Source organism: Sinocyclocheilus anshuiensis, unplaced genomic scaffold, assembly GCF_001515605.1.
Source record: "Sinocyclocheilus anshuiensis isolate Anshui unplaced genomic scaffold, SAMN03320099.WGS_v1.1 scaffold415, whole genome shotgun sequence".
Classification (NCBI taxonomy): domain Eukaryota; kingdom Metazoa; phylum Chordata; class Actinopteri; order Cypriniformes; family Cyprinidae; genus Sinocyclocheilus; species Sinocyclocheilus anshuiensis.
In genome coordinates, this window is record NW_015552655.1 from 401,101 (window position 1) to 416,020 (window position 14,920).

A 14,920-nucleotide genomic window follows, 5' to 3' on the forward strand; every position below is an offset into this window, starting at 1 on the left:
GGTTATTATAAGTTAGCCAAAAAAAAAAAAAAAATTAAAATTTTTTTTTTTGATGTTTGGGGTTCCTAATTTGATTATATTTAATTATTTGGAGATTAAGAGTTAATATGGTTAACTACCACTAAAAACTGAAATAAAATATTAAAAAGCTCTTTAAATTATTTTATTTCAGCTAGTTGACAAGGCAACATTTCTCGTTTTAATTTAGTTTTTTCCTATTTTAGTACTAAAAAGCTAAAACTAAAACTGAAATAAAAATGAATACATTTCTGATATCTGTAAAGCATCGTTACACAGAATTAATATTGTTAACTAAAACTAAAAACAAATTTTGTTTTTACTTGAAATAAAATAAACTTATTAATAATTACAAAATATATGAAAAATGTTTAATATATTTAATGTATACAAAAATATATTTCAGCTAGTTGCCAAGGTATTATTTCTCATTTTCATTCATTTTGTCTTGCTGTACTAAAATAACTAAAACTGAAATAAAAATGAATGAAAAATATATAGACATAAATACAAATGACTAAAATCCACAACAAGTTTACTAAAAAGTAACATTTAAATGAAAACTGAAAATGCAAAAAAAAAAAAAACGAATTGAAAATATTAATAAAAACCACAATAGTGTCTTATTGATACTAAAATAACACTAGATGCCTTATGTATATCCAAAAAACTTGATATGCCATAACACAGAACAGTATTTTACTCTCAGCCTCGTTTTATTCACATTAAATTAAATATGACGTCTAAGGTTCATCTATTGCAAATGCTTATGCAAAGATGTATTAACACATGCACAAATGCAACGATTTTTCTTTGATTTCCATTTCAAGCCCAGCGGGCATCACATTTTTGAGTTCTCGTGGTTATTGCTGACAGTCAGTAAAAATGTTGAAGCAATGACCAGGCGATAGCCACAAACCACAGTCCCCAGCCAGTCTCCCCGTCACTGGACATCTATCTGTGATTGGACAAACACGCTCTCATTAGTCCTGAGACGACGGGCTTCAGATGCTCAGACTGCGGGACACTTTGCAGTTCATCCAAATTTTGCTCTTTGCATCAGGAAAGATCGCTGAAGCTCTTGGGTTCATCTATATAGTGTATTTGACTAAAGCCGAATCCAGCAGGAACAGTTTCAAAACCGTTCATCTCAACGCGGTATGCTTTTATAAATGTATATGCATTTATGTTTTTTTGGTTGTGCACAGGTTGGTTATGATTTTTGTAGTTATGATGCTACTTGTGCATGAAGATTGACGCAATCAGTTAGTTGTTCAAGAACTCATGCCTGGAGTGTGAATCTCAGTGTTGGATCATTTATGATTTGGATGGTTGACATGGATTACGTCTCTTGTAAGGCTGAAAACTTTAAATGTGCATTTAGATGCAACAGCACTTATGTTTCAGATCTATATCTGGTTTGCATTTCATATATGTGACCCTGGACTACAAAACCAGTCATAATGGACAATTTTTCGAAATGGAGATTTATGCATAATCTGAAAGCTGGTGCAAACAAATCAAAATACTGAGAAAATCACCTTTAAAGTTGTTCAAATGAAGTTCTTAGCAATGCATATTACTAATCAAAAATTAAGTTTTGATATATTTACAGTAGGAAATTTACAAAATATCTTCATGGAACATGATCTTTACTTAATATCCTAATGATTTTTGGCATAAAAGAAAAATCAATTATTTTGACCCATACAATGTATTGTTGGCTATTGCTACAAATATACCCCAGCGACTTAAGACTGCTTTTGTTGAAGAATTAAATATGTATTCAAAATTTTAACATTGCAAATTCCTCTTTTATCAAAGCACTTGTTTCTTCTATCAGGAATCATTTTAGCTGTTTAGGTTCCTGGTTTGGTTGTATGATTCTTTGAAGATTATAATATTGCTTTTGATGCTTCATTACAGGTTCTTCAGATCAGTGTTTTGATTTCTGGGTTCTATCCAGTTATTAATTTTAACTGCACTGTAAAAAATAGAAAATCAAAGATCATTGGAGTACATTTTACAAGACAAGACTATTTTAGTTTTCTGTATCAAAATGTATTATTTAATTCAATGTGTTACTTGCTGTTTCTTAGTAATGAATTGCAAAATTTGCTAGCAATTTCTGAAAAAAAAAAAAAAAATTTTGTTACTTGAAATAAAATAAATGTTAAATGAAATGAAATATAAAAATTAAGCTTTGAAAAACTTTTAAACTTTTAGTATTGCTCATTGCTAGTAAATTTCTCAAATAATTACAAAGAAACTGCACATAACTGAATTTCACATAAACTTGTAGAACTGAACATGATTTCTTGTAAAATGTACTGCAAATCTTTTTTTTTTACAGTTTAGTTGCCAAGGCAACATTTTTTATTTTCCTTTAGTTTAACTTGAAGTACTAAAATAACCAAAACTAAAACTGAAATAAAAAATGAATAAAAACTACAGACATATGTGACCCTGGAGCACAAAACCAGTCGCTGGGATATATTTGTAGCAATAGCCAAAAAAGAATTGTATGGGTCAAAATGATAGATTTTTCTGTTATGCCAAAAATCATTAGGATATTAAGTAAAGATCATGTTCCATTAAGATATTTGTAAATTTCCTACCGTAAATATATCAAAACTTAATTTTTGATTAATGCATTGCTAAGAACTTCATTTTAACAACTTTAAAGATGATTTTCTCAATGTTTTGATTTTTTTGCACCCTCGGATTCCAGATTTTCAAATAGTTGTGTCTCAGTCAAATATTATCCTATTTTGTCCTACATCAATGGAAAGCTTATTTATTCAGCTTCCAGATGATGCATAAAGCTCAATTTCTAAAAATTGACCCTTATGACTGGTTTTATGGTCCAGGGTCACATATAAAAAAAACTAATAAAAATGATGAAAACACAATTTAGTAACTTTTATAACTACTAAAATAACACTGCTGGTACATGTGTGTAGTTTTTAAATACTAAAGCACAAAAAGTTCTTTGTGGCATTAGTGTGCAAAACCTTTCAGGATTTTCATTGTTAGATTTTCTGCCTAATTATTGCATGCATGTGCGATCATTTTAAGCATGCATTTCTTATGCAGTGTGTCTGTGTTTGTGTGCAGAGTCCACAGATGGGGACGTTCATCGGGGTCTACCTGCCCTGCCTGCAGAACATCCTGGGAGTGATTCTCTTCCTGCGAATGACGTGGATCGTGGGAACGGCGGGAATCCTGGAGTCCTTTATCATTGTGTCCATGTGCTGCTCGTGTGTAAGTCCAGACCGCACGACTGCACAAGTGCATGGCTTCAGGGGTGGTCCTCTTTCGTCTGAACTCACACGTCTCTAACACCGCTGCTTATTTATAAACCAGAGCGGACGAGCGTCTAATTCACCTAACCTTCACTTACTAGTGTTATTATACGTTTCCGGCGATCTAAAGGTTTGGCTCTTACAGGAACCATCAACATCTCAGAGCTGCCAGTTTATGTAACGTCTGTTAGAGATAAATGACCGTTAGAGAGACGTTTCAAAGTGTGATTAAAGCTTGCATTGAGGAGACGTATTTGCTTCCTCATTTAGGAAGGTAAATCAATATCAGAGCAGTGTTTACAGCCTGTTTTTCTTCCTTAATATGACACATTATTGAGTGGAACAGGATGTTCAACAAGAATGACAAATGCAGGACTGCTGGACTTAATAGGAACTGACTGAATGGGGAAAAGTTTTTATTTATGACAAATGTTAAAAAGTTAGAAAAGGAAGTTATTTTGGAAGCCGATCAAGATGAAAAGATTACAATATGCAGAAATAATTTTTTTTAGCTCAAAAATACACACACACACACACACACACACACACACATATATATATATATATATATGTATGTATTCTAGATATTTTTATTTTTTACAGGCAGGAATGAAAAATGCTAGACTGGACTATGCTGGACTAAATGCTAGTGTCCCTTAGGAATTGATTGGATGATTAAAAGTTTTTTCTTCCATTTTAATATTCCATCCCATTTAAATAATAATGTAAATAATGATTTATTTATCGTTTATTTCTAAACCACTCTAGCATAATCTAACATGATCAGAATATAAATGATTCCTATTAAATATACGGTATATATGAATGTTTTTATAATCAGAAACAGTGCTGATGAAAACGTCAGGCGCAGTGAAAGCTCGTTGTGTCTGTATTTGGCCAGTTCAAGCAGCTTTATTTCACTCGTTAAGCCTGTGGCTGTTAATTGGCTTTAGTCCAGGGATTTAGACGTTCGGCTCAAGGACACTCAGACACAGCGGCCGGATGCAGATGACCTTCGACAGAACTAAACGCTCCTGGAAAACCTCATTATTGTGCTGTACATTGTTATCTTGAAATGATGCTGATTGAGTTTCATTGACCTGTTTACTTTATTAATACATATGCCTGGTCTGAATGTGAACGATTCATCAGCGCATGTTATTCTAAAAATAATCTTTGTGATATGATGATAGCTGAATATGAAACTTCCTTTACAGTATTATTTAAATTCTAATGGTTAATATTATGTAAAATACTGTAATATTTGGTAAAATATTAACTTAATTTTTCTTAATATTTCTTTATTTTCTTAAATAATACGAATATATATTTGTACAAATTAAATCAACATTATACAAAATATTACATTACTTTATATACTCTTACACATTAGAATTGATGTGATAGTCAGTTGTCTTATCATTTTGATTAAATAATAAGAAAAATATTTTCAAATGTAAATAATTTTAGTAAATATTAAATTGTTGTATTTAATATTACACATTAGAATTGGTATGATAATGATTTTTCTTATAATGATTTACATTTTAAAATGTTTGTCTTATTATTTAATAAGGCCTGTGGACATTTTTATTGAATAATAAGAAAATATTTTACAATTTAAATCAACATTTTAGTAAATATTGCATTATGTTATATAAAATAGAATTAGAATTTGATTATTTATTTATTTATTTTTAAATAACAAGAAAAGTCATTTATTTAAAATGTATATTTTTTATCTGAATTAATAGCAATTGGTTAAAATGTTTGTAATTCTTAATGATTTTTTATTCTGATTTAATAAAATACTGTGGACACTTTTTTTCAGACAATGTTGACAGCCATATCAATGAGTGCCATTGCTACAAACGGTGTTGTTCCAGGTAAGACATTTTCATATTAAATGTATCGCTCTCAACTTGTATTTAAACAGGAAATGTCATCATGATCTGCATAAAACCAAATTAAACCTCAAATACCCAACCAGCGTGAGCGATTATGGTGTTTATAGCAAACGTAGCGATGGTATCCAGTAGAAATGTGCTGCGGTCGTCATGTTTCACATTTCCACTGCTGATGTTTTTGTGCAGCTGGAGGCTCGTACTACATGATCTCTCGCTCTCTGGGCCCGGAGTTCGGAGGCGCTGTGGGTCTGTGTTTCTATCTGGGCACAACGTTCGCCGGCGCCATGTACATCCTCGGGACTATCGAGATCCTCTTGGTGAGTGTTGTGTGTGCAGTTAAACGTGCAGTCAGATTAGGGCCAGAAAATCCAAAGACAAGAGATTTTAGAAACCGCTAAATAGCAACTAGGACATAGTGATCATCTAAGAATAACTTTAAACTTTAAACTGAGGAATTATCCAATGATAGCTGTGAATATTCATGAAATATTCTCAAAGTTTCTGCTGCCGATATAAAATTAAGCAACATGGTGAATATTTTATTTTATTTTATTTTATTTTATTTTATTATTTTATTTTATTTTATTTTATTTTATTTTATTTTATTTAGCACTTTTGTGTCACTTGCTGCCAATGTAAAATTAAGCAGCATTGTGAAATTTATTTTAAGCACTTTTATTTAACTTGTCTTAAAACACATAATTACAAGGGTTTATGGAAAAGGGAAAAACAGTGTAAAAATGTGAAAATAAAAAACAGTATTAACATTAATGTGTTAATTAATTAATTCAAATATAAATAAATGAAAATGCTTAAATTAAATAAATAATTAAAATAACATTAAAATTAATTGATTATTAAAATAAATAAAAATGCTTAAATTAAATAAATAACAAAAATCATACTAAACAAATAATAAATTGAACAGTACAGAAACAATTTTGTAATGTAACAATAGAAACTAAATATTTTCTAAATAGTTTACACATGTAATATAGTAAGTTTGTTACAGTCTAAATTGGGTCTTTATATATGAAAATATATAGCTGTCTTTTAAATTTTAGGATGAGAGTTACTCGCACAAAGATGATCATATTTGGGGGTCTGTGGCATTCAAAAGATTGAAAACCTCTGCTAAAACTCTTATTTGTCAGCGACTGAATCTGTCTAATAATGTTTCCCAGTCCCATTCCCATCTTTTCCCCATGATTTCCTCTATATTCTGTTCTACAAAATCAAATGAGCATCATCTTTCTGTGTTGTGTCACAGACGTACATGGTGCCCAGCGCTGCCATCTTTAAGGCGGAGGAGAAGGCGCAGGAGGCGGACGCTCTGCTGAATAACATGCGTGTTTATGGGACGTGCTGTCTGACGCTCATGTCTCTCGTGGTGTTCGTCGGTGTGAAGTATGTGAATAAGCTCGCGCTGGTCTTCCTGGCCTGTGTGGTGCTGTCCATCCTGGCCATCTACGCCGGGGTCATCAAAACCATCTTTGAACCTCCAGTTTTTCCGTAAGTCACACATTAAAGGTTTTATTTTATTTTATTTTATTTTATTTTATTTTATTTTATTTTATTTTGTTTTGTTTTGTTTTGTTTTGTTTTGTTTTGTTTTGTTTTGTTTTGCACTTTTGTGTCACTTGCTGCCAATGTAAAATTAAGCAACATTGTGGATTTTATTTTAAGCTCTTTTATTTGACTTGTCTTAAAAAAACACATAATTACAAGGGTTCATGGAAAATGGAAAAACAGTGTAAAAATGTGACAATAAAAAATAGTATTAAAATTAATGTGTTAATTAATTAATTAAAATATAAATAAATTATTTTATTTTATTTTAGTTTATTATTTTAGTTTATTTTAAGCACTTTTATATCACTTACATAAAATGGCAAGATTTTTTATTTTATTTTATTTTAAACACCTCTATATCACTTACCTAAAAATGACTAGTTTTTTATTTTTATTTCATTTTATTTTAAGCACTTTTATTTTATTTTATTTTAAACACCTCTATATCACTTACCTAAAAATGACTAGTTTTTTATTTTTATTTCATTTTATTTTAAGCACTTTTATTTTATTTTATTTTAAACACCTCTATATCACTTACCTAAAAATGACTAGATTTTTATTTTATTTTAAGCACTTTTATTTCACTTACCTGAAAATAAGTCATTTTTTATTTTATTAAAAGCACTTTTATTTATTTATTTATTTGTTTGTATTTTTTATTTTTTGCACTTAAGCCAATAAATGCACTTGTTACTGCAAAACGTTGGAGTCTCCTTGTATTGTATGTTTTACAGCATTGCCTATTTAAACTAAACAAAGCTTCTTTATAGATTGTAGCAGTGTCGGGCAGCTCTGTGCGTTTTGTTGAACCACAAATATCCTCAGCAGTGTTTGTTTCACAGATGAACACGGGCGTTCTCAATGACCACAAGCCTCCTGACAGTAAACCCTGATTTAAATGTGCAGCCCATGCTTTGAATTCTTTGTAAAGGCTCTTTTGTCCTCTCCAGGGTCTGTTTGTTGGGGAACCGCACCCTGCAGAACCACGGCTTTGACAAGTGCATGAAGACAGAAATAATAGACAACGTGACCGTGACCACGAAGCTTTGGTCTCTGTTCTGTAAAGGTCCGGAGCTCAACGCCAGCTGCAATGAATACTTCAGCCTCAATAACGTCACGGAGATCCAGGGCATTCCCGGCCTCACCAGCGGAGTCATTTCAGGTGAGAGCAGTAACTGAAGGCAACATTTACCCTCTATTATATATACATAACCTTAAATATGCTCCAAGTTACACCTTGAAATAAGTTTTACAGAAGTAAAATAGGTTGCACGTGCCGTTTTGCGTTCATTTGAACCTCAGCTTGCTTGTGCTATTGGTCACCAGTGTGTATTTGTAATACCTTCTCTTATCATACACCATACGCTCTTGTATTTATTATTGAGTTATTGATCATGAAGCCGCTGTGGCTCTGAAGGTCACTGGTGATTTCTCCCGCTCCAGACCGGATCCTGCTGGATTTAACAGGCCAGGCCTGACATTAATATCTCCACACTGATGTCAAAGTGAGCAGAAATAATTGTTTTCCCGCAGCATTACTGCGTCTGGTCTGGAGTTTTGTGTAAGTAGGTCAGTACAGGACATTCAAGTGATTTTTCACGGCTTGTTTGTCCTCATAATTTGATCAAACTAGCACAGCACTCGTGTTTTATGGTCTCAATGATGATTTTAATGGAGTGGGTGAAGAAAAAGGTCATTTTTGGAGTATTATATTTACATGTTCCTGATCTTATTGTGTAAGATTCATTTGTTAACCAAGAAAAAATAAGCATTAGTCATTGTAATCTTAAATATCCATCAGGTTTGGGAAGCAAGTCACATTATGGAAGTAAAATAGGTTGCAGGTTCAGGTTATTCCTGAATGAGACAACTTCTCCTAAAAAGTACTCTTGGCTCTAATAATAATACTAATAATAATAATAATAATAATAATAATAGTAAGTAATATCATACAACCAGGATATTTTTATTAAATATTTCTGTTGTGCAGCATCTTATTTGACAGAAAATAATACAAATGTTGTGTTGTAAATTAATTGTTCTATTTTTATTTGATTACATAAAAAAAAATTAAAATAAATTAAAATTCCTAATCTGTGGAGTTTAATTGTGAACAAACAAGTTATGTTTACATTTATTTCCCCATTAATTTCATTCCCCATTAATGGTAAATGAATACTGTGATAAAAATTATTGTATGATATAAAAAATATTAAATTAAATTAATGCATTTAGCAGACACTTTTATCCAAAGCGACTTACAGTGCATTCAGGCTATACATTTTTTACCAGTATGTGTGTTCCCTGGGAATTGAACCCACAACCTTTTGCGCTGTTAACGCAATGCTCTACCACTGAGCCACAGGAACATAAATATATATATATAAAAAATAATATTTTTGGCCATATCGCTCAGTGTGATTAGTTTTTCTGAGTACTTCTGAGAATTTCCATGAATGTAGTTTGTTTTCAGACTGACGTGAATTTGATTAATCGGATCAGTTTTAGTGGTTTCTCAGATGCAGATATTATTGAACCAAATGGCCATAAATGAAAGCTTATCTCATTGTAATGATTGAGTCTGTCAACATCTTGGCCTCTTGTTTGATTTGCACAGAGAACATGTGGGGAAGCTACGGTCCCGCTGGCATGCTGGTGGAGAAAGCCGTGCCGTCGGTGCCGGCGAGCGACGCGTCTCAGGACAAACACCTGCCGTATGTGCTCAATGACATCACTGCCTTCTTCACACTGCTGGTGGGAATCTACTTCCCCTCCGTCACAGGTGCCTTCACATCCATTACTCTCTCTTCTCTTTGCTGTTCGTCGAAACTAAACCAGTCTGATCTGGTCCTGAGTGTGAGCGGTGATCTGTCTTATCTAGTGCTCTCAGATTCACAGAGAGCTCAGCAGGACGCGGGTGAACTCCCTGTGAACACAGCGATAGCTCTCAGGACATAAGCTTACTGTAACAACAGACTGAGCTTTTGGAACAATTTGACTGAAGCATTAGAGCTGAGGGATGTAATCTAATTACATAAATAAATAAGTTATATATATATATATATATATAATTATATCATCTCTTTTGAAGTGGCTTTAAAGGTTGACTTTATTTTGTTTTCAGAGGAACATTTGAAATAATTGGTTGTTTTAGGTCAATTAAAAATGTTTGATGCAAACTACAGAAAGCAACTAGTTGAAATAATTTGCATGTTTCACCAAATGAATACTTGGAATTTTCTTTATCCTATACATGTGTGTAACACTATAAAACAACAATAAAAAACATATTTTTATTTAATATTATAGCAATAAATACCTAAAATATATACCTACTGTAGGCTATATACCTACAATATATTATATTTTAGCTATATTTTTACTAAAAAAGTTTAATATATTACAATTTTAATTCATTAAACATTTTTGAATGGTTTCTTTAAACTTATCAATTAAAATAAACAGTTAAAACATGAAATTCATAGAAATTCATTGAATTCACCAACTCTAACAAGTGTTATTTTAGAATTATTTCTATTAAAGTAATATAGCATACAGTGTAGAATTTATTAATATTTGTATTTTATAGTTTCAGTTTTCTTTTCAATTTAGTATAAGTTTTAGTAATTTTGTTGTGTGCTTTTGTCATTTTAATTTAATTTTAATTTAATTTAATTTGTAATTATTTGGCTTTCATTTTATTTCAATTTTAATTTTAGTAATTTTAGTACTTCAATTTATTTTATTTCAATTAGTGATTTAAGTTTAGGTTTTTCCTCTAGTATGTGTATATACACTCTTAAAAATAAAGGTGCTTCAAAAGGTTCTTCAAGCGATGCCATAGAAGAACCATTTTTGGGTCCACAAAGAACCATTCAGTCAAAGGTTCTTTAAAGAACCATCTCTTTCTTACCTTTTTATAATCTGAAGAACCTTCTTTCGCCACAAAGAACCTTTTGTGAAACAGAAAGGTTCTTCAGATGTTAAAGGTTCTCTATGGAACCATTTAGACAAAAAGGTTCTTCTATGGCATCGTGAAGCACCTTTATTTTTAAGAGTGTATATATATATATATTAGTTCAGCTTTATTTCAGTATACTAAAATTATTTTTAATAGTTTTATTTTAATTTTACAATGAATAAAACTGAATTTTGATTCAAAGACATCATGCATTTTTGTAATGTATTGTAATTCAATTATTCATACACCAGTAATTATTTTTTTTCTTTATAACTTACGTTTTTCTCATCTGATAAGAATCTTATTTCACCTTCTGAAAAACACACAGATGTAATTGATCCATGCGTTTCTGTTGTGCAGGTATCATGGCTGGATCCAACAGATCCGGGGATCTGAGAGACGCTCAGAGGTCCATTCCCATCGGCACCATCCTCGCCATCGCAACCACCACCATCATCTGTATCCTTAGTCTAGACCGGTCTACAACATTATATATTTAACCATGTATTGGAATCATAACTGAATCAATTGTAAAGCTAAATCACTGAACCATTAGTACTGTGTCTGTGAGAGACAGAGAGAGTAAGGCGAGATGCTGTTTGGTTTTCTTAGTGGTGTAACTCAGATCTGTCCTGCGTGGTGTTGTTCGGCGCCTGCATCGAGGGTGTGTTGCTCCGAGACAAGTGAGCGCTTTCTGCTTCTCATTTTCCACTCATAATATCCTCATTTTCCTGGATAAACATACAGGCAATCTACTTTAATAACGGCAGATTGTTTGCGAACAGCTCTGCACTGCGGTCAATGAACTCTTTATATGTAATATCTCAAGATTATATCACAGGAAAATGCCTGTGTCTGTTCCTAAACCTAGTGCGCTGCCTACCGAGACAGCAGTTACTTGTTCCAAAGATGCACAGATACACTGTAACAAATGTTGGAATAAAGCAAAGGTTGTTAGAGTGAATTTTGCAAGAAAATACTATTTCAGTCTTTCTACCTCAATGTGTTCAGTGTGCCATTAATTATTTATGAAATTTACTAGCAACTTCTGAGTGAAAATTGTTTCAAAACCTTTTTTTTTCAGTGAAATGTTTTGATATTTCATTCGATACTAGGAATGTAAGGATTCACTCAACTCACGATTCGATTCAATTCACGATTTTGATTTCACGATTCGATTCGATTCACAATTATTATTTTTTGTAACAAAATGAGATTTAAGACAAATTATAAATTAAATGTGTCCTTTTATTATTGCTTGGACAAAATGCTGCACGTTTCTTTGTGAAATTGAAATATAACACTATAAATACCATCTAAACTTTTCTAAAGACAGTAAGTTCCGCTCAGACATGTAAATATAAACTCATATAAAGTCATATAAACTCCTACCCCTAATTGAATCGCGATTTGTTTAGCATCTCAACCGATTTGAATCGTCACATATTTAAATAGATTTTCAACCGGCTCGCGGTTAATCGTTACATCCCTATTCAATACTGCAAGGTATCAGTATAAAGTGGTTTAAATTAGTAATATTTTTGTTTACCTATATTTTATTACAAAATAGATTTTTAGTTTTGTGTATCAGTAACAACAGAATCAGAGACTGGTGCATTAAACGTTTTAATACATATGTTTTTTCATTTAATACTTGTTTTATTTCTGCTTTAATTCAGTTAACAATAAATGTGTAATAGTTTTATGTAACAATAACACTTTTTGCTGTTGAATTGTGCGTCAGAGATAGATTCATTTTATAAAGTTTATTTAAAAATTGCTACTTCAATTATTGTTACTATTATAAAATCATATTTGTGAAATTTAATGGCAATTTCAGAGTGAAAATAGTTTCAAAGCCATTTTTCAGTATACTATATAGGCTGCAATTCCATAAGATTCCTAAATTTAGCAGAATTTTGATGCAGGATCTCATCCCAGATCCCAGAATGCCCTGCAACAAGCTGTGTGGGAACAAAAAAAAAAAAAAAAAATTTTTGTATTTTATATCAATATAAAATGGTTTAATTTAGATTTGTTGTTGTTGTTTAGGTTTGGAGACTCTGTTAAAGGTAATTTAGTGATTGGCACATTGTCCTGGCCCTCGCCCTGGGTGATCGTGATTGGCTCGTTCTTCTCCTGCTGTGGGGCGGGGCTTCAGAGTCTCACCGGCGCCCCCCGGCTGCTGCAGGCCATCGCGCGGGACGGGATAGTGCCCTTCCTCGAGGTATCATTCGCACTGCATATGCATCAGATATCTCGTGATATCATATATCTATAATACATGATATTTTGAATAAGCTTTCAATGTTTCATTTTAATTTTAGTAATTTTGTTATGTGCATATGTCAGTTATATTAGTTTTTGTTTTTAAGCTTTATTTTTATTGAGGTTTTAGTCATTTTAGTACTTCATATTAAACTTGGATTGTATCAGTTAGTCACTTAAGTTTAAGTTTTTCATCTGATGTTTATATTTAATTTCGGCTTTATTTGAAGTAGTGAAACTGATTTTTAATAGTTTTAGTTCTATGTAACAATAACAGCACTGTGTTTACTATTCACTTTTGATACAGAGACAGGTGCATTTTATGAAATGTATAAAAAAAATGAAATTGTAATAGTTTTGGTTTCATTTAATAATAACAACACTTTTTACTATTGAAACAGGGATGTGCATTTCATAACATTTATTTAAAAAACAAAGTTTATTAGTTTTAGTTTAGTTTAGTTTATAAATTAATTGGGAATATGGAAATTAAAATGGCATTTCCTTCAGATGCTTTCAGAACATTTGATTTTTGTTAATGACAGTGCTGGTTAATACCAGATTACCACAGTTTATTATAGTAACACTAGCTGTTAAACGATGTTTTTGTGTGGCAAGTGTTTTTCATTCGATATCTTTTGAATAATTGAACATGTCTTGGTGTTATATTACACATAAGCCTCCACATATGCAGCCCTACAGCGCTCTGACTGTGTCATCTGCTGGTCTCTCAGGTGTTTGGTCATGGAAAAGCCAACGGAGAGCCGACCTGGGCTCTTCTTCTGACGGCTGTGATCTGTGAAAGCGGGATTCTCATCGCTTCTCTGGACGCTGTGGCTCCAATCCTTTCTATGTGAGTCTCATGTCTATCTGAGGCTGTTTCTCCGTCTGTGTGGCGACAGACTGTGTGTTTGACTGTGTGTTGTCTCTCCTCAGGTTCTTTCTCATGTGTTATCTGTTCGTGAATCTGGCCTGTGCCCTGCAGACGCTGCTGAGGACGCCCAACTGGAGACCACGGTTCAAATACTACCACTGGTGAGAGACTGAACTGATCTGCTGTATGGCTTTAGTTGGGGTCAGTTAGATTTTGAACAAAGTCTCTTCTGCTCACCAAAGCTGCATTTATTTGATTAAAAATACAGTGAGATTTTGAAATATTATTCAAATTTAACCTAACTGTTTTCTGTGTGATTATATAGTAGTTTTCAGCATCATTACTCCAGTCTTCAGCATCACATGATCTTCAGAAATCATAATAATATGCTGATTTGCTGCTCGAGAAACAGAATTATTATGTTGTGCCGCCAAATATTTTGGTGGAAACAGTGATACATTTTATCTTTTAGGATTCTTTGATGAATAAAAGTTCAAAAGAACAGCATTTATTTAAACTAAAAATCTTATGTAACATAAAAAATGTCTTTTTATTGTCACTTTTCGATCAACTTTACGCATCCTTGATGAATAAAAGTATCAGTTTCTTAAAAAACGTTACTGACCCGAATGTTTTAAATGGTAGTTTGTATTTTTTATATATAATTTTATGTATTTATTTATTTAGATTTTATTTATTTATATATGTTTTATTTTTTACTGTTTATTTGTACTTTTTGCAGTTATTTCAAACTCAATATGCAATCAAAACTGACTTATTTTAATCTTGGTGGAGGTTTTTTATATACAGAAACTGGGGAACTAAAGTGCAATGACTTTGCAAATACTGAAGAATTATATATAATATTACTCAGAGGACCATTTCATTGCTCAGATATTGCTATTTTTATACCTTAAAGGGGTCATCGGATGCAAAATTCACTTTTGTTGTTGTTTGAACATAAATGTGTGTTGGAAGTGTGTGTACACATCCACCCTATAATGATAAAAAT

The 14,920-nt window shown here is 32.0% G+C and overlaps 1 protein-coding gene across 7 annotated transcripts in view; it reads left to right on the plus strand.

The window, feature by feature from the left end:
* Nucleotides 1–14,920, plus strand: part of slc12a7b (solute carrier family 12 member 7b) — a 64,210-nt gene that overhangs the window by 36,061 nt on the left and 13,229 nt on the right. For all 7 annotated transcript variants that reach the window (XM_016458810.1, XM_016458811.1, XM_016458813.1 and 4 more), the window contains exons 4-14: nt 3,136–3,282; nt 5,155–5,209; nt 5,417–5,547; nt 6,501–6,742; nt 7,756–7,967; nt 9,423–9,587; nt 11,127–11,225; nt 11,392–11,449; nt 12,819–12,993; nt 13,769–13,887; nt 13,971–14,069. In XM_016458810.1, coding sequence (XP_016314296.1) covers nt 3,136–3,282; nt 5,155–5,209; nt 5,417–5,547; nt 6,501–6,742; nt 7,756–7,967; nt 9,423–9,587; nt 11,127–11,225; nt 11,392–11,449; nt 12,819–12,993; nt 13,769–13,887; nt 13,971–14,069 — 1,502 coding nt within the window. The remainder of the gene's footprint in view (nt 1–3,135; nt 3,283–5,154; nt 5,210–5,416; nt 5,548–6,500; nt 6,743–7,755; nt 7,968–9,422; nt 9,588–11,126; nt 11,226–11,391; nt 11,450–12,818; nt 12,994–13,768; nt 13,888–13,970; nt 14,070–14,920) is intronic.